The sequence below is a fragment of the Zophobas morio genome, unplaced genomic scaffold (assembly GCF_036711695.1).
Source record: "Zophobas morio isolate AGI-343-1 ecotype UQ-CSIRO unplaced genomic scaffold, CSIRO_AGI_Zmor_V1 ptg000002l, whole genome shotgun sequence".
NCBI classification, from domain to species: Eukaryota; Metazoa; Arthropoda; class Insecta; order Coleoptera; family Tenebrionidae; genus Zophobas; species Zophobas morio.
Window position 1 is genome coordinate 820,389 of NW_026972107.1, and position 21,070 is coordinate 841,458.

General features: G+C 35.1%; 1 protein-coding gene across 1 annotated transcript in view; it reads right to left on the reverse strand.

The window, feature by feature from the left end:
• Positions 1-21,070, reverse strand: part of LOC135123355 (cholecystokinin receptor) — a 101,502-nt gene that overhangs the window by 78,398 nt on the left and 2,034 nt on the right. The window contains exon 2 of the mRNA XM_064047925.1: positions 14,250-14,461. Within this exon, the coding sequence (XP_063903995.1) occupies positions 14,250-14,438 (189 nt within the window). The 5' untranslated portion in view covers positions 14,439-14,461. The remainder of the gene's footprint in view (positions 1-14,249; positions 14,462-21,070) is intronic.

A 21,070-nucleotide genomic window follows, 5' to 3' on the forward strand; every position in this document is an offset into this window, starting at 1 on the left:
TAACAAGTATTTGTCATCCCGACAAGGCCGGCATTTGAACAAAATATGCATTAAAACTCATATTCGTCGAAAAAAGCATTAAATAAGCATATAAGTTTTAATATGCATAAAATTGAAAAAAAAGCAAATAAGCATTAAAAAAAATGTGTCAAATGACTCCAAATTGTATCATAGTTACAGATATATAACGCCTGTTCAAGCACATCCGCGCTAATATATCGGGCCCAGTTAAAATTCCTCAACTTAAAGATGCTACTGGTCGCCTTCTAAACGACTGCAAGGTCATAGCGAATATTTTTGCAGAAAACTTTTCCCGAAATTTCATAGTAGAGCCTGATGCAAAGATTGCTGACATACCTTTTGAACCAAATTCCGTCCACATGGACGAGATTCAGTTTACTCCTGAAACAGTATTGAAGCTCTTGCAAAAATTGAAAACGACAAAGTCTCCAGGGCCGGATTATATAACTGCCAAAGTTCTGAAAGAATGTGCTACCTCCTTATGTGAACCGATTAGTTTTTTGTTTACTCAGTCTTTTAACTCTGGTACTTTACCTCCCGATTGGTTGACTGCTTTCGTCAAGCCCATATTTAAGAAGGGAGATAAATTTTGTCCCGACAATTACAGGCCTATCAGCTTAACATCGGTGGTTGTTAAGATCATGGAGACAGTTGTATATGACAGCACGTTCAAGTTTCTTTTGGACAACAAAATTATTCCCGTTGAACAACATGGGTTCGTTCCTGGTAAATCAGTTGTTACCAATTTGCTTTGTTGTTTATCAAATTGGACAAGGAATTTTGACTTGGATATCCCGACTGATATAATATACATGGATTTTTCCCGGGCGTTTGACCGTGTACCTAAACGTCGTCTTCTCCACAAGTTGCATTATTTTGGAATACGAGGGAATCTTTTGCGTTGGATCGATGCATTCCTCTCTAATCGTAGCTTTACAGTTAAGGTTGGGGATGCTTGCAGTTCAATTACTAGAGTTTTAAGTGGTGTGCCGCAAGGATCAGTGCTTGGTCCACTCTTATTTACAGTTTATACAGCCGACTTAGGTGTTCGACTGAAATCTCCTTTTGCGATGTTTGCTGATGACTTAAAAATTTATAATTCAGCGAATGATCATCTAGTTTTGTGTAGGGATCTTTTAACCGTCTATACCTGGTCAAATGAATGGTTACTGCCACTTAACGTCGACAAGTGTAAAGTGTTGTCTGTTGGAGCGAACAATCCAAGACATCTGTATTATATTAATAATCTTGAGCTTAGAAGGTATGAATCCTGTGCTGACCTGGGTGTTCTGGTAACTTCCACATTATCGTGGTCCGACCATATTAGTCAAGTTACAAGAAAAGCCAATAAAGTACTTTACCTCATAAGTAAAGTATTTACTAAAACTGATCCGTTAACTTTTTCTAAATTGTTTAAAACATATGTTAGGCCGATCTTGGAATTTGCTAATGCAGTGTGGGCCCCCATATTCCAGCGCGACAAAGATCTTCTCGAGTCTGTTCAAAGACGAGCTACGCGTGTTCCTTATGGCTACCATAGACCCCAGTATCACCAAAGATTATCAATTATGCAACTTCCGCTGCTTTCGAATCGGCGAGTTAGAGGTGACGTGATAACTGTATACAATGCTCTGACAGACGATAATTCTCCGATAAAGCATATATTTCCTCTCAATACAGACGGACGGACACGAGGGCATTCATACAAACTTCTTAAAGACCGGTTTCGTACCAGTGTTAGACAGTTCTTCATTGTTAACCGTGTGTTTAATGCCTGGAATTCTCTACCTGCAGAAGTTGTACAAAGTACAAGTACAGCCACCTTTAAAATGAAGTACGATAATCATATTGACGAAAACCTTAATCGTAGTTAAACATATTTACTTCATACGCTTTATTTATTGAGTACTCCCATTAGTGAGCGAGGGCATAACAGGTAGTAACCTCTGCCCGATCGCATTTTACAATAATAATAATAATAATAATAATAATAATAATAAAAAGTTTTGAAGTGCTTACATTTTTCACAAAAAACATTAAACCTAGAAATCCGCTCTCTATTGATAATTATCGCCGACTCTTTGTTGGCTTGAGTTCCCGTGGATTAATCATCTGGTCGCGATTTCGTTTTGTGGACGTTCGATCCCGAGCCTCCTGCTGGTTCGCAGGATCGCTTCTTTGTGAGTTGGCCCGGACAAAAAATTCCATCTTGGAGAGTTCCATCAGTTCAGGAGTGCTTTCTCGTTGTTTAACTTGTCTTTTCCCTTATTATAATCACGTTACCTGGAGGGGGTTTCCAGTCTGGGTGATCTATCCCGCGTATCGATTATTCGGGACATGTCGAAATTTATTGTTGTGGTGTATGGATGCGCCGGCATTGTGCGCTTTTTTCGCTGATAAGGCAAAAGAATAGGAGCAATGAATCATGGAATTAGCATGTATAGGGCGCGCAAAATATCGCAGTTTAATAAATTGTTGTATTTTGTGGGCGTCGGACCTGAGCGAATTGCTAATGAGGATTTTTCGCATTTAAATAATAATTACAGGCCGAGATTGCGTCGTAAATGAGTTAACCCCGGCGAATTGGGATCCGGCGCAATTTTATTATTTCGACGTTTGTTTTACATTTTACATTTATCAATTTATTTTGCGCTTTGTGTTTACACAAAGAGGGATAAGGCTGTCACTCTGCGAGATTAGAAAATTTTTTTCGGTCGAATTCGCTTTCGGTTTTAATTGTTTTGTCTTTGAGTGCAGACGTGTGACAAATCTAATTCCCGAGCAATCAAAATATTTACGAATTACAAAGCGTATTTCTCGCTTTATTAAAAATACCTCCGACAAATAATAAAATTACTTAATGCTCCGAAAATGAAAACTTCAAATACAGATTATTTGTTTCCAGCGCAACGCTTTGTGCGGTTTTTTTAATAAAAATTCTTTGCAGGATGAGCATCGAGACGAGGAAGTGCTCGCAGCAAACGAACGAATTTCTATCATATTGCATTCGGGTGCTTCTGTACAATTTACATTTAAGAAACACTTCTAGCGCCGGCCTCATTTAAATTTTCTTAAAAGCGACCCCTGAAATTCGCTTTCGGAATATATTTGCGAATTTCAGGCGATCGTTTTAGAGCTCCTTTGTGAATCGGGCAATTAGGAGGTGCTGATTTTTTTTGAGTCAAAACTGAAAACTAGAGCCTTTGAAGCGCGAAAACAAAAATAATCAGATTGGACAAACTTTCTACGTTTGTTTTCGCCCACAGAGAATATTCGAAATGTCATTAAAATTGTTCTTTCGGACAATAATGCAAAGGACAAGGAAAATTCAAAAACGACCCAGCTAATTATCTAATTTATTTGTTTGAAGAATGAAAGAAAAAATAAAAGTGCAAGAATAGGAGCAAAAGAAGGAAGAATAGGCAATCCAGAAGATCCAAAGACAAAAGTGAAAATTATGTAGAAAGGCAACTGTTGCAATTAGTCGAATTAACCCCGCCTAAGCCATTTTATTGTCTGATTGAAAGATAGATCTTATACTCAACAAAAATAAGATTGTTAGAATGAGAATATCGCTTGTGGGCAGGGCTAGTACTTGCTAAGATAAGACTGATTGTGGCGAATGACATGCCTTCTAGGAAAATAGAGGACGGGAGGGCGGGGCTAGTACTACTAAATATACTACTTAAATAAAACTTTCTTTACAGCCTACGTTTTATTAATTCCCATTCCCACTCTACAAAAGAATATATAATTAACCCCGCCCACCCACCCGTCTCCATTTCAGTGATCCATTTTATCTAGTCTGATTAAGAGTTGGATCTTATATTCAACAGAAATAAAATAGTTTGAATGAGAATAGCACGAGTGGGCGGGGCTAGTACCTGCTAAGATAAGACTGATTTTAGTCATTGACATACTCTCTAAGAAAATAAAGGGTGGGTGGGCGGGGCTAGTACTTGCTAAGATAAGATTAATTGTGGCAAATGACATGCCTTCTAGGAAAATAGAGGGCGGGAGGGCGGGGCTAGTATTTGTGAAGATAAGTCTGATTTTGGTAAATGACATACCCTCTAAAAAAATAAAGGGTGGATGGGCGGGGCTAGTACTTAACTAAATACTACTTAAATAAAACTTTCTTTACAGCCTACATTTTATTGATTCCCATTCCCACTTTACAAAAAAATATATAACTAACCCCGCCCACCCACCCGTCTCCATTTCAGTGATTGATTTTATATAGTCTGATTAAGATGTGGATCTATTATGCAACAGAAATAAAATCGTTTGAATGAAAATAGCACGAGTAGGCGGGGCTAATACTTGCTAAGATAAGAGTGATTTTGATCATTGATATACTCTCTCAGAAAATACAGGGTGGGTGGGCGGGGCTAGTACTTGCTAAGATAAGACTAATTGTGGCAAATGACATGCCTTCTAGGAAAATAGAGGACGGGAGGGCGGGGCTAGTATTTGTGAGGATAAGACTGAATTTGGCAAACAACATACCTTCGAAAAAAAATAAAGTGTGAATGGGCGGGGCTAGTACTTTCTAATATAAAATATTGGAAAAAGAAAATCCAAAGACATAGGTGTAAATAATGAAGGAAAGCAACTATTAGAAGTAGTTGAAGAAAGCAGATGGGAAATTTTGAGTGAAAATTAAACTTTATTTAACAGCCTACAAAAGAACATATATTTAGCCCCGCCCACCCGCCCCGCCTTCATTTCGGTGATTGATATTATCTACTGTTGATTTTGAAAGGTGGATCTTATATTCAATAGAAATAAAATCGTTTGAATGAGAATAGCACCAGTGGGCGGGGCTAGTACCTGATAAGATAAGACTGATTTTGGTAAATGACATACTGACCAAGAAAATAATGGGTGGGTGGGCGGGGCTTGTGCTTGCTAAGATATAACTGTTTGTAGCGAATGACATGCTTTCTAAGAAAATAGAGGGCGAGAGGGCGGGGCTAGTATTTATAAGGATAAGACAAATTTTGGTAATTGACATACCTTCTAAAAAAATAAAATCTGAATGAGTGGGGCTAGTATTTTCTAAGATAAAATAATGGAAAGAGAAAATCCAAAGACAGAAGTGAAAATAATGATGGAAAGCAACTATTAGAAGTAGTCGAAGAAAGCAGATGGGAAAATTTGAGTGAAAATAAAACTTTTTTTTAACAGCCTTATATCTATTAGCTCCCATGTCTACTCTACAAAAGAACATATATTTGCCCCGCCCACCCACCCGGCCTCCATTTCAGTGATTGATATTATCTAGTATAATTTTGAAAGGTGGAACTTATATTCAATAGAAATAAAATCGTTTGAATGAGAATAGCACGAGTGGGCGGGGCTAGTACCTGATAAGATAAGACTGATTTTGGTAATTGACATATTCACTAAGAAAATAACGGGTGGGTGGGCGGGGCTAGTGCTTGGCAAGTTATTACTGATTGTGGCGAATAACATGCTTTCCTGGAAAATAGAGGACGGGAGGGCGGGGCTAGTATTTGTTAAGATAACCCTGATTTTGGCAAAAATAACATACCTTCAAAAAAAAATAAAGGGTGATGGGCGGGGCTAGTACTTGCTAAGATTAGATATTCAAAAAAGAAAAATCAAAAACTGAAGTGAAAATGATGAAGGAAAGCAGTTGATGGAATTCGTCGAAGATGGAAGATTAGAGATTTTCATCGGAATTAAAACTTTTTTTTAACACCCAACGATCTATTAGTTCCCATTCCCACTCTACAGAAGAACATATATTTAACCCCGCCCACCCACCCCGTCTCCATTTCGGTGATTGATATAATATAGTATTGTTTTGAAATGTGGATCTTATATTCAACAGAAATAAAATCGTTTGAATGAGAATAGCACCAGTGGGCGGGGCTAGTACCTGCTGAGATAAGACTGATTTTAGTAATTGACATATTCACTAAGAAAATAAAGGGTGGGTGGGCGGGGCTAGTGCTTGATAAGATACTACTAATTGTGACGAATGACAAGCTTCCTAAGAAAATAGAGGGAGAGAGGGCGGGGCTAATATTTCTTAAGATAAGCCTAATTTTGGTAAATATTATACTTTCTAAAAAAATAAAGTGCAGATGGGCGGGGCTAGTACTTTCTAAGATAATTTATTGGAAAAAGAAGAACCAAAGACAGGCAAAAATGGTAACAAAAAAATGCAAAAAATTTAATCGATCAAAAACGCGATGAAGAGAGTACAAGAACAAAAACGAAAAAAAACGCCAAAAAAAATCCACAAAAAATAAGGTGACAAAATGGTGGCAAAAACACATTTAAAAAATGATGGCAGCAAAAAATGGCGATAAAAAGAAGACAAAAGAATAAGACAAATGAAGAAGACAAAAGAAGAAGGCAAAAGAAGAAGGCAAAAGAAGAAGACACAAAAGATAACAAGAGAAAGGCGATATAAAACTACTAAAAAACACCAAAAACAACAAAGGAACGCATAAAAAAATGGAAAATAACTCCAAACAAGAAGACGAAAAGAGGCAAAGAAAACACGACAAAAAATTCGATAAAACAATTGAATGAAAGAGGGAGAAAAAGCATCAAGAAGCGTAAAAAAACACGCAGTAAAAGAAGAATACAAAAAGGAGTCGACAAAAAAAGTAATGAACACCAAAAAACACACAAAAAAAGACAAATATGGCGGCAAAAACTATCAATAAATGACAAAAAAAATGGCAAAAAAACGGGAGAACCAAAAGGTTACAAAAAAGCGGTCAAAAAGTAGACCAAAATGGCGAAAAAAGGCACCGAGAAACCAAAACAAAACTCCAAAAGCGCCAAAAAAGATGGACAACAAAAACACAGAAAAGGCGGCAAAAAGCGGACGAAAGACACTAAATAAGGAGATCAAAAAAGGAGCAAAACAACGTATCAAAAAAAGAGAATGCATTAAAAAATGGCAACAGGAAAGCACAGAAAAAAGATATCCTATAAAAACGCGATGAAAAAAATTACAAAAATACGATGACAAAGTAAAAACGATAAGAACGGCAACAAAAAAGCAACTAAAAAAGGCGACAAAAACTACGGTTTACCACAAAAAAGAAATTAGACAAAAAGAAAGACGAAAAAAAAACTAAAAAAAAAGATAAAAAAAATTACAAAAAAAACAAAAAAAAAGATTAAAGAGAAAAATGCGATAAAAATCAACTGAAAAAGCGACGAAAAGGCGATGAAAAATGGCAACAAGATGAAAAAAATGCCAAGAAAACACGCCAACAAAAAACAAAAAAATAGACAAATAGAGGACAAAAAGGTTTCGAAGTTTCTAGAGTTCGAGATTTCTCAAAATTTTTCCAGATTTTTCAATATGTCAAAATTTCTCAAGATTTGTCAAGACTTCAAAATTACTCAAGGTTTCTCAAGATTTCCCCGAAATTTCTCGACGTTTTTCGACCCTTCTCAAGATTTTTTAAGATTTATCATGATTTGTCATCATTTCTCAACAATTCTCAGGATTTCTCAAGATTTCTCAAAATTTCTCAAGATTTTTTAAAGTTTCACAGGGTTTCTCAAGATTTTTCAAGGTTTCGAAGTTTCCAAAGTTCGAGATTTCTCAAAATTTTTCTAGATTTTTCAATGTCTCAAAATTTCTCAAGATTTGTCAAGACTTCAAGATTACTCAAGGTTTCTCAAGATTTCCCCGAAGTTGCTCGACATTTTTCGACCCTTCTCAAGATTTTTTAAGATTCATCATGATTTCTCATCATTTCTCAACAATTCTCAGGATTTCTCAAGATTTCTCAAAATTTAGTGAAAATAATGAAGGAAGGCTCGCTATGGAAATAAAGTGTGGGCGGGGCTAGTATGTGTTGAGATAAGACTGATTTTGGTAAATGACATACCTTCTAAAACAATAAAGTGTGGATGGGCGGGGCTAATATTTTCTAAGATAAAATATAGGAAAGAAAAAATCTAAAGACAGAAGTGAAATAATGAAGGAAAGCAACTATTAAAAGTAGTCGAAGAGAGCAGATGGGAGATCTTGAGTGAAAATAAAACTTTTTTTAACAGTCTATGTTCTATTAGCTGCCACGCCCACTTTACAAAAGACCATAAATTTGCCCCGCCCGCCCACCCCGCCTCCATTTCGGTGATTGATATTATCTAGTGTTGATTTTGAAAGGTGGATCTTATATTCAATAGAAATAAAATCGTTTGAATGAGAATAGCACCAGTGGGTGGGGCTAGTACCTGCTAAGATAAGACTGATTTTAGTAATTGACATATTCACTAAGAGAATAACGGGTGGGTGGGCGGGGCTAGTGCTTGATAAGATACTACTGATTGTGGCGAATGACATGCTTTCTAGGAAAATAGAGAGCGGGAGGGCGGAGCTAGTATGTGTTGAGATAAGACTGATTTTGGCAAATAACATACCTTCTAAATAAATAAAGTGTGGATAGGCGAGGCTAGTACTTTCTAATATAAAATATTGGAAAAAGAAAATCCAGAGACATAAGTGAAAATAATGAATGAAAGCAACTATTAGAAGTAGTCGAAGAGAGCAGATGGGAAATTTTGAGTGAAAATAAAACTTCTTTAACAGCCTATGTTCTATTAGCTCCCATGTCTACTCTACAAAAGAACATATATTTAACCCCGCCCACCCACCCCGTCTCCATTTCTGTTATTGATATTATCTAGTATGATTTTGAAAGGTGGATCTTATATTCAATAGAAATAAAACCGTTTGAATGAGAATAGCACCAGTGGGCGGGGCTAGTACCTGCTGAGATAAGACTGAGTTTGATAATTGACATATTCACTAAGAAAATAAAGGGTGGGTGGGCGGGGCTAGTGCTTGATAAGATACTACTAATTGTGACGAATGACAAGCTTTCTAAGAAAATAGAGGGAGAGAGGGCAGGGCTAGTATTTCTTAAGATAAGCCTAATTTTGGTAAATATTATACTTTCTAAAAAAATAAAGTGCAGATGGGCGGGGTTAGTACTTTCTAAGATAATTTATTGGAAAAAGAAGATCCAAAGACAGGCAAAAATGGTAACAAAAAAATGCAAACAATTTAATCGAACAAAAACGCGATGAAAATAGTACAAGAACAAAAACGAAAATAAACGCCAAAAAAAATCAACAAAAAATAAGGCGACAAAATGGTGGCAAAAACATATTTAAAAAATGATGGCAGCAAAAAATGGCGATAAAAAGAAGACAAAAGAATAAGACAAATGAAGAAGACAAAAGAAGAAGGCAAAAGAAGAAGACGAAAGAAGAAGACACAAAAGATAACAAGAGAAAGGCGATATAAAACTACTAAAAAACACCAAAAACAACAAAGGAACAGAATAAACGCATAAAAAACGGAAAATAACTCCAAACAAGAAGATGAAAAGAGGCAAAGAAAACACGACAAAAAATTCTATAAAACAATTGAATAAAAGAGGGAGAAAAGCATCAAGAAGCGTAAAAAAACACGTAGTAAAAGAAGAATACAAAAAGGAGTCGACAAAAAAAAGCAATGAAAACATTAAAAAAAACACAAAAAAAGACAAATAAGGCGGCAAAAATTATCAAAAAACTACAAAAAATGGCAAAACAATGGGAGAACCAAAAGGTTACAAAAACAGACAAAAAAGCGATCAAAAAGTAGACCAAAATGGCGAAAAAAGGCACCAAGAAACCAAAACAAAACTCCAAAAGCGCCAAAAAAGAGGGACAACAAAAATACAGAAAAGGCGGCAAAAAGCGGACGAAAGACACTAAATAAGGAGATCAAAAAAAGGAGCAAAACAACGTATCAAAAAAAAAAGAGAATGCATTAAAAAATGGCAACAGGAAAGCACAGAAAAAAGACATCCTATAAAAACGCGATGAAAAAAATTACAAAAATACGACGACAATGTAAAAACGATAAGAACGGCAACAAAAAAGCAACAAAAAAAGGCGACAAAAACTACGATTTGCCACAAAAAAGAAATTAGACAAAAAGAAAGACGCCAAAAAAGCTAACAAAAAAGATTTAAAAAAATTACAAAAAAAAGACAAAAAAAAAACAAGAAAAATGCGATAACAAAAACAACTGAAAAGCACTGAAAGAGCGACAAAAAGGCGATGAAAAATGACAACAAGATGAAAAAAGATGCCAAGAAAACACGCCAATAAAAGACAAAAAAATAGATAAAAAGAGGGCAAAAAAGGTTTCGAAGTTTCTAGAGTTCGAGATTTCTCAAAATTTTTCTATATTTTTCAAAATGTCTCAAAATTTCTCAAGATTTATCAAGACTTCAAGATTACTCATGGTTTCTCAAGATTTCCCCGAAATTTCTCGACGTTTTTCGACCCTTCTCAAGATTTTTTAAGGTTTATCATGATTTGTCATCATTTCTCAACAATTCTCAGGATTTCTCCAGATTTTTTAAAGTTTCACAGGGTTTCTCAAAATTTTTCAAGGTTTCGAAGTTTCTAGAGTTCGAGATTTCTCAAAATTTTTCTAGATTTTTCAATATGTCTCAAAATTTCTCAACATTTGTCAAGACTTCAAGATTACTCAAGGTTTCTCAAGATTTCCCAGAAATTTCTCGACGTTTTTCGACCCTTCTCAAGATTTTTTAAGATTTATCATGATTTGTCATCATTTCTCAACAATTCTCAGGATTTCTCCAGATTTTTTAAAGTTTCACAGGGTTTCTCAAAATTTTTCAAGGTTTCGAAGTTTCTAGAGTTCGAGATTTCTCAAAATTTTTCTAGATTTTTCAATATGTCTCAAAATTTCTCAACATTTGTCAAGACTTCAAGATTACTCAAGGTTTCTCAAGATTTCCCAGAAATTTCTCGACGTTTTTCGACCCTTCTCAAGATTTTTTAAGATTTATCATGATTTGTCATCATTTCTCAACAATTCTCAGGATTTCTCAAGATTTCTCAAAATTTAGTGAAAATAATGAAGGAAGGCTCGCTAAGGGAATAAAGGGTGGGCGGGGCTAGTATGTGTTGAGATAAGACTGATTTTGGTAAATAACATACCTTCTAACAGCCTTTTTTTAACAGCCTATGTTCTATTAGCTCCCATGTCTACTCTACAAAAGAACATATATTTGCCCCGCCCACCCACCCCGCCTCCATTTCGGTGATTGATATTAACTAGTGTTGATTTTGAAAGATGGATCTTATATTCAGTAGAAATAAAATCGTTTGAATGAGAATAGCACGAATGGGCGGGTCTAGTACCTGCTTAAGTAAGACTGATTTTGGTAGTTGACATATTCACTAAGAAAATAACGAGTGGGTGGGCGGGGCTAGTACTTGATAAGATAAGACTAATTTTGGTAATTGACATATTCTCCAAGAAAATAACGGGTGGGTGGGAGGGGCCACTACTTGATAAGATACTACTAATTGTGGCGAATGACATGCTTTCTAGTAAAATAGAAGACGCGAGGGCGGAGCTAGAATGTGTTGAGATAAAACTGATTTTGATAAATAACATATCTTCTAAATAAATAAAGTGTGGATGGGCGGGACTAGTACTTTTAATATAAAATATTGGAAAAGAGAATCCAAAGACAGAAGTGAAAATAATGAAGGAAAGCAGTTATTAGAAGTAGTCGAAGAGAGCAGATGGGAAATCTTGAGTGAAAAATAAAACTTTTTTTAACAGCCTATGTTCTATTAGCTCCCATGTCTACTCTACAGAAGAACATATACTTGCCCCTCCCACCCACCCCCCCTCCATTTCGGTGATTGATATTAACTAGTGTTGATTTTGAAAGGTGGATCTTGTATTCAGTAGAAATAAAATCGTTTGAATGAGAATAGCACGAGTGGGCGGGTCTAGTACCTGCTTAAGTAAGACTGATTTTGGTAGTTGACATATTCACTAAGAAAATAAGGGGTGGGTGGGCGGGGCTACTATTTGATAAGATACTGCTAATTGTGGCGAATGACATGCTTTCTAGGAAAATAGAGGGCGGAGCTAGAATGTGTTGAGATAAGACTAATTTCGGTAAATAACATACCTTCTAAATAAATAAAGTGCGGATGGGCGGGGCTAGTACTTTCTAAGATAAGCTAATGGAGAAAGTTGATCCAAAAACAAAAGTGAAAATAATGAAGGAAACCAATTGTTGGAATTAGTTGAAGAGAGAAGATGGGAGATCTTGGGCGGAAGTAAAACTTTTTTTAACAGCCTACGCTCTACTAGTTCCCACTCTACCGAAGAACGTACATTTAACCCCGCCCACCCACCCCGCCTTCATTTCAGTGATTGATTTTTCTTATTGAAAAGTGGATCTTACATCCAACAAAAATAAAATCGTTACATACATTGGTGAAAATTTCATTTTTTAAAATTCTCAAAAAATTCATTGTTATAGCTTTTGACGTGCTAATTCCAAAAATATCTCGTGTTTTCGGTAATAGAGCAATATTTTCGAAACATTCGTTGTGAAATTCGATTTTTCATAAAAATAATCTATAAGTGTCACTATTCTCTTTCTTAAAGGATATCAGAGTCTCCACGTCCCTTAGTGTCCCTTTTCTAAAGAGTACGAAAAAAATCTCGGAGGATTGTGTCAGTTTTTAAATAATGTAGAATAATCTTGGGTGTCCTTTTTTATACACTGTGAGAGAACTTTGGGGACTTCTAGTGTTTTTTTTTTAACGAATATAGAAAGAATGTCAGGGACCCCTAATTTTTTGAAAAAATTTTAAAAAATCTTGAAAGACCCTAACATTTTTTTATAATAGTTATTTATGTATTAAGGGCATAATCAGGGAGATTGTGGCACAAGGGAATGTTTAAAGCCCGACGAAGGAGGGCTTTTAATTTCCCGAGTGCCACAATCGACAATTATGCACGTGGTACATACAACGTTTTATTCTATTTTAGTTTCTAAACTATTTTTAACGAAATATTGAGTATTTTCGGCAAGACTGTGTGAATTGTGCCGATGCGAATTTTAATACATAGCTGGCTATTATTTTGATGTTGTTATGGATACCACGTTGATTATTTGATAATTCGTTTTTCAAAATGTAAATTAAAGAAGCGGAAAATCTTTATTCAAACGGAAGTTTAGAAGAATTTGAAGTCGGTCAGGTAATGATTTGATAAAATATTATTTTTCCAACTTAAGAAAAACGTTGAATATCGAAGCGTGTTTGAATAATTAATTGATTAGTGTAAATGAACAATCAATTGTTGCTTAGCAATTTTTGACAGATTTGTGCTAAAAAGGCCAATTTAAGCCCGCATTTGGGTGCTTATAAATAAGATTATGGTTCTAAAATAGAATAAAAAATATAATAGCATCTCTGGGGTGGGTTTCTCTTAATTTTTGAAGGGCTATTAAAAGATTATTTAAAAGATTTCAAAGTGTCAACGTCCATTACTGTCTCTTTTTTTAAAGAATATGAAAGAATTTCAGAGGATTCTAGTGGCTTTTGAAAAATGTAAAATAACCTCTGGGCTCCCTCGCGTCTTTTATTTTAAGTAAACGAAAGAATCTCGCAGGCTCCTAGCGTCTTTTTTTAAAGAATATGAAAAAATCTCGATCAAACCTAGAACTTTTTCTTTGATGCGAAAAAATCGTGAATTCTTGTAGTCGTTTTTAAAGATTGCTTGGTATTTTATTTTTGCACAAATTTAAAATAAAATCTGTAGACGTTTTCTTTTAATCTGAATATGAAAAAATCTCGGGGGCCCCTAGTGTCCTGTTTAAAAAATGTGAAAAAAATTTGGGGCTTTCTAGTGTTTTTTTTTAAGAAAATGTGCTGACCTGACTTGACCTTAAACTCAATTTTAAATTAACAAATAGGAGTTGTCATAACAGCATATAAATTGGCAGAATCAAATTTTGTAGTACATTTAGGAAACCGAATTTCTTTTATTGCCTGTGTCGCAGGGGCGAATAAACTTCACCCTAAGTAATTTTAGCCCAAATTTTCCAAAAAATGAAACCCCCTTTTCAGAAAATCGCTTCCTTTAAAATCTGCCAACTCCACCCAACCGCCCGCGGTCTCTTCTAGTGCGTGCAAACAACCCCCACAACTCGTCTAAAATTACATTTTCAATATTCCCACAAAACACCGTCCCAGTTAAGCCCCACAAAGCCCCCAATACATTTCGACGTCCGTGATATCTGATACGCTCAAAGTAAACAGCTCTGAATCTCCCCCTAAACTAGCCTACGTGGGTGTAATTCACGACATCATCTCCTTACCAGCGTGAGAATAACAAGGGTATTTCCTACGACCGCCAACATGAAGATAACGGCATACAATGGTATTGTGATCCTGCCCGTCTCGTACCATTGCGGTATGCTTCCGGTCTTCGGCGGCGTTTCCGGCGTCGTTCCTTCGTTCGATAACGTGGAGACGTTCCACGTCGAGTTGACTTCGGCCCACTCCATCGTCACATCGCGCCCTGAAACAGCTGTTGTGGAAAAATAAGCAATTTGCCGGCACTACGGGTGAATTATGTCAAGAATGTGTACACGGTAGGCATTCAGTGCTGATTAATATCCCGAGGCAAATATTTTCACAGTCGTTCGGAATTAGTACGTGAAAAACGCGTCTCGGAAAATTTCCGTTCGATTTTCGGGGGGACCCCTCCCCTCGCAGGAGAAAATTAATAGTTGTTTTTAGATTGAAAAAAATAAATTTCGCGGAACTGAGGAACATCAAGACGGGACAAAAATCTAAATGTTCGTGGTTATTACGTTTTCCGGCATTAAAAATTCCGCCGTACAATCTCTTTAGAGTTGCTTGAATATTTATGATTTTTTTCAGTTGCTTCCGGTGGTTCGAATGTGCGCACAGCCCCTCGTTCGTAACCTTAAATAAGCCCCTTCGTTCTCCTTTTTTGTGTCTACATCATGCTTACACCGAACAATAATAATCCTCAAGATTTCAGATAATGAAAATAAGCATCTCGCGCCTGATTCCCAACGACCCTCATTGATTTAAAGCTACACTTGAAACTCCTTCATCTTAACAACCCCGTCGCGCCCTGGGCATTAAACTTAATTAAATCCTTTCTCTCTCGAAATGAAACTCAACAATAACACGCGCTCAAAAAATCGGCACGGGGCCAATTTGGCCAGCCGTGGGCACAGAATTAATTGCTCCCCGTCTCAGAAAAACGAAATTCATTATGGCTCTAATTCACAATTAGAAGCCAATTAATTTTACTAAATTGTTAACGAAGTGGAAGAGGCGGCGTGAAGAATGGACAGCGTGGGGCGGAGGCGGGCGCCCGGAAACGCGGTCGTGGGTCGGGGGCGGCCGGACAAAGCGCTATTGAAAGAAGTCGGAGAGACAATCATATCTAGGAAAGTTAATTTGGCGGACACGACGCCGGAGGACGAGGGATGAATGGGGTTGCGTGAGCTGATCGACTGTCGCGACTGCTTGAAAAATCTAGGAAGCCGGGGGCGGCCGCCGCTCCCGACGGTGTTTGCAGGAGAATTTGTCGGCGAAATAGAGTGGAGGCAGCGAACAAGGTGGCAGGTGGAGGCGGATCAATCTTTCGTAAAACTATTTACGAACAATTTATTTCGAATTATGCGAAGTTGTATGAAAAAAAGCGGAACCGCCGACATTTTTCGGGGGTTAAATTTATTGCGGGAAATTTGTTAGCGGTTATTTTTGATGCGAAGTGAGGGATTTTAATGGACTACGTCGGCTAGAAGTTTCTTGTTTTAAATTGCGATATATATTTTTAAACCAGTAATAATTCCACAATTTTTCGGCCAAACATTTAAAATTAATCACATTAGTTGTAGAAGGCAATTTTCTAATTGGAAGTTTTCTCGGGATTGCGAATCTGTATTTATTTTAGCTTTATTTCTTCTGAAAGCGAAAGAAAATATGTTTTTAGGAAAAATAATACAATTGGTCAAGTCGATCTAAAAATGGGTCATTTATTTTGTTTCAATATCCCGAGATAAATAAAGGAATGCGCAATTTCTTCCAAAATATCTAATATCCTTGAAAGGTTCCTTAAATCTCTAAATATTTTTTTATTATTATCCCGGCGCCTTCACCACCAGAAAAAATATATAACTCGATTTTCTCTCAGGATTATGAATCTGTGCTTATTTTTGCTCTATCTCTCCTAAAAGCGGAAGGAATAAGTTTTAGGAAAAATAATATAATTGGGCAAATCGATCCAAAAGTCCGCCATTTATCTTGGTTTAAATTAATGCTGGTTTTGGTATTTTGTTTAAATATTCCGAGACCATAAAGAAATGTGCAGTTTCTTCCAAAATATCTAATGTCCCTTAAAGATTTCTTAAATCTTTTTAAAAGAAACGTTTTTTATTATTATCCCGGCGCCTCCACCATTTCGGCAAAATTTAAAATTAATCACAAATTGCAGAAAAACATTTCACAGTTCGAAATTTTCTCAGGATTACGAATTGGTGGATATTTTTGTTGGGAAAAGAAGACTTCGTATATTAAGAAAAAACGAACAAAATATAAGCCCCACCCACCCACCCCTTCTCAATTGTGATGAAAGTTTTATTCTTCATGAACTGAAGGGCGGAGTTTAGTTTGCAAAATCCTCACTTGTCCACAAGAATTTACTAGTTGAAATATGTTTTTAAAAGGGTAGAAGTTTTGGGAGAAATATTGACGTAAAAACATATTTCATATGATAATTTCGTGTAAAAAAAATGAGGATTTTGCAGTTAAATTCCGCCCTTCGGTCTGATTAGGTATGAAAAATTCATCACAATTGAGACCGGGCGGGTGGGTGGGGCTTAAGTTTTTTTTTTGTTAATAAATAGAGTTATTTTTCATTAACAGAACAGTTAAACATGTTGGCAGTTTCTTGTTGGGAAAAGAAGACTTAATATCTTGAAAAAAAACGGACAAAGTATAAACCCCGCCCACCCACCCCTTCTCAATTGTGATGAATGTTTTATTCATCATTTCCTGAAGGGCGGAGTTTAGTTTGCAAAATCCTCACTTGTCTACAAGAATTTACTACTTGAAAAATGTTTTTAAAAGGGTAGAATTTTTGGAGAAATATTGACGTAAAAACATGTTTCATATGATAATTTCTTGTAGAAAAATGAGGATTTTGCAGTTAAATTCCGCCCTTCGGTCTGATTAGGAATGAAAAATTCATCACAACTGAGATCCGGGCGGGTGGGTGGGGCTTAAGTTTTTTTTTTGTTAATAAATAGAGTTATTTTTCATTAACAGGACAGTTAAACATGTTGGCAGTTTCTTGTTGGGAAAAGAAGACTTAATATCTTAAAAAAAACGGACAAAATATAGGCCCCGCCCACCCACCCCTTCTCAATTGTGATGAATGTTTTATTCATCATGACCTAAAGGGCGGAGTTTATTTTGCAAAATCCTCATTTCTCTACAAGAGATTGACATATAAAATATGTTTTTAAAAGGGTAGAATTTTTTAGAGAAATATTGATTTAAAAACATATTTCATATGATAATGTCTTGTGAGAGAAATGAGGATTTTGCAGTTAAACTCCGCCTTTCAATCTGATTAGGAATGAAAAACTCATTACAATTGAGATTGGGGTGGGTGGGTGGGGCTTAATTTTTTTTCATTTTTAAATATATAGAGTTTTGTTTCAATGACCGGATAGTCAAACATGTGTTCAGTTTCTTGTTGGAAAAAGATGACTTCATATCTTAAGAAAAAACGGACAAAATATAAGACCCGCCCACCCACCCCCTCTCAATTGTGATTAATGTTTTATTTGCTCTCTTTCCTAAAAGCGGAAGGAATATGTTTTAGGAAAAATAATTTGATTGGTCAAATCGATCTAAAAATCGGTCATTTATCTTGGTTTAAATTGATGCTTGATTTGTTATTTTGTTTAAATATTCCGATAGTAAATATAGATAAATGCGCAGAAAGAAATTTTCGAATTCGACATTTTCTCAGGATTACGAATCGGTGCTTATTTTCATTCTAATTCTTTTAAAAACAGAGGAAAATTTGTTTTTAGGAAAAAATATAATTGGTCAAATCGATCCAAAAATCGGTCATTTATCCTTGTTTAAACTGATGCTTGATGTATTATTTTGTTTGAATATACCGGGATATACAAAGGAATGTCCAGTTTCTTCCAAAATATGTAATATCCTTTCAAGGTTCCTTAAATCTCTATAAAATAATTTTAATTGTTATCCCGGCGCCTCCACCATTTTGAACAAAACATAAGATTAATCAACAAGTTTCAGAAGAAAATTTTCCAGTTCGACATTTTCTCAGGATTACGAATCGGTGCTTATTTTCATCCTAATTTTTTTAAAAACAGAGACAAATCTGCTTTTAGGAAAAAAATATAATTGGTCAAATCGATCCAAAAATCGGTCATTTATCCTGGTTTAAACTGATGCTTGATGTATTATTTTGTTTGAATATCCCGAGATATATAAAGGAATGTCCAGTTTCTTCCTAAATGTGTAATACTCTTTAACGGTTCCTTGAATCTCTATAAAAAAAATTTAATTGTTATCCCGGCGCCTCCACCGTTTTGAGCAAAATTTAAATTAATCAACAAGTTTCAGAAGAAAATTTTCCAGTTCGACATTTTCTCAGGATTACGAATCGGTGTTTATTTTCATTCTAATTCGTTTAAAAACAGAGGAAACAGTGTTTTTAGGAAAAAAATATAATTGGTGAAATCGATCCAAAAATCGGTTATTTATCCTGGTTAAACTGATGCTTGATGTATTATTTAGTTTGAATATCCCGAAATATATAAAGGAATGTCCATTTTCTTCTAAAATGTATAATATCCATTAAAGGTTCCTTAAATCTCGATTAAAAAATATTCAATTATTATCCCGGCGCATCCACCATTTTGAGCAAAATTTAAAATTAATCAACAAGTTTCAGAAGAAAATTTTCCAGTTCGACATTTTCTCAGAATTATGATTCGGTGCTTATTTTCATTCTAATTCTTTTAAAAACAGAGGAAAATGTGTTTTTAGGAAACAAATATAATTGGTCAAATCGATCCAAAAATCGGTCATTTATCCTGGTTTAAATTGACGCTTCATGTATTATTTTGTTTAAATATTCCGAGATATATAAAGGAATGTTCAGTTTCATCCAAAATGTGTAATATCCTACAAAGGTTACTTGAATCTCTAAAGAAAAATTTTTAATTGTTATCCCGGCGCCTCCACCGTTTTGAGCAAAATTTAAAATTAATCAACAAATTTCAGAAGAAAATTTTCCAGTTCGACATTTTCTCAGGATTACGAATCGGTGCTTATTTTCATTCTAATTCTTTTCAAAACAGAGGAAAATGTGTTTTTAGGAAAAAAATATAATCGGTCAAATCGATCCAAAAATCGGTCATTTATCCTGGTTTAAATTGATGCTTGATGTATTATTTTGTTTGAATATCCCGAGATATATAAAGGAATGTCCAGTTTCTTCTAAAATGTGTAATATCTTTAAAGGTTCTTTAAATCTCCATAAAAAATTTTTAATTGTTATCCCGGCGCCTCCACCGTTTTGAGCAAAATTTAAAATTAATCAACAAGTTTCAGAAGAAAATTTTCCAGTTTGACATTTTCTCAGGATTACGAATCGGCGCTTATTTTCATTCTAATTCTTTTAAAAACAGAGGAAAAAGTGTTTTTAGGAAAAAAATATAATCGGTCAAATCGATCCAAAAATCGGTCATTTATCCTGGTTTAAACTGAAGCTTGATGTATTATGTTGTTTGAATATCCCGAGATATACAGAGGAATGTTCAGTTTCTTCTAAAATGTGTATTATCCTTTAAAGGTTCCTTAAATCTCTATAAAAAATTTTTAATTGTTATGCCGGCGCCTCAACCATTTTGAGCAAAATTTAAAATTAATCAACAAGTTTCGGAAGAAAATTTTCCAGTTCGACATTTTCTCAGGATTCAGAATCGGTGCTTATTTTCATTCTAATTCTTTTAAAAACAGAGGAAAAAGTGTTTTTATGAAAAAAATATAACTGGTCAAATCGATCCAAAAATCGGTCATTTATCCTGGTTTAAACTGAAGCTTGATATATTATTTTATTTGAATATCCCGAGATATACAAATGAATGTCCAGTTTCTTCTAAAATGTGTATTATCCTTTAAAGGTTCCTTAAATCTCTATAAAAAATTTTTAATTGTTATCCCGGCGCCTCCACCATTTTGAGCAAAATTTAAAATTAATCAACAAGTTTCGGAAGAAAATTTTCCAGTTCGACATTTTCTCAGGATTACGAATCGGTGCTTATTTTTATTCTAATTCTTTTAAAAACAGAGGAAAAAGTGTTTTTAGGAAAAAAATCTAATTCCTCAAATCGATCCAAAAATCGGTCATTTATCCTGGTTTATACTGATGCTTGACGTATTATTTTGTTTGAATATCCCGAGATATATAAAGGAATGTTCAGTTTCTTCCAAAATGTGTAATATCCTTTAAAGGTACCTTAAATCTCTATAAAAAATTTTAAATGTTATCCCGGCGCCTCCACCATTTTGAGCAAAACATAAGATTAATCAACAAGTTTCAGAAGAGAATTTTTCAGTTCGACATTTTCTCAGGATTACGAATCGGTGCTTTTTTTCATTCTAATTCTTTTAAAAACAGAGGAAAAAGTGTTTTTATGAAAAAAATTTAATTGGTGAAATCGATCCAGAAATCGGTCATTTATCCTGGGTTAAATTGATGCTTGATGTATTATTTTGTTTAAACATTCCGAGATATATAAAGAAATGTTCAGTTTCTTCCAAAATGTGTAATATCCTTTAAAGGTTCCTTGAATCTCTATAAAAAAATTTTAATTGGTATCCCAGCGCCTCCACCATTTTGAGCAAAATTCAAAATTAATCAACAAGTTTCAGAAGAAAATTTTCCAGTTCGACATTTTCTCGGGATTACGAATCGGTGCCTATTTTCATTCTAATTCTTTTAAAAACAGGGGAAAAAGTGTTTTTAGGAAAAAAAAATAAATGGTCAAATCGATCCAAAAATCGGTCATTTATCCTGGTTTAAACTGATGCTTGATGTATTATT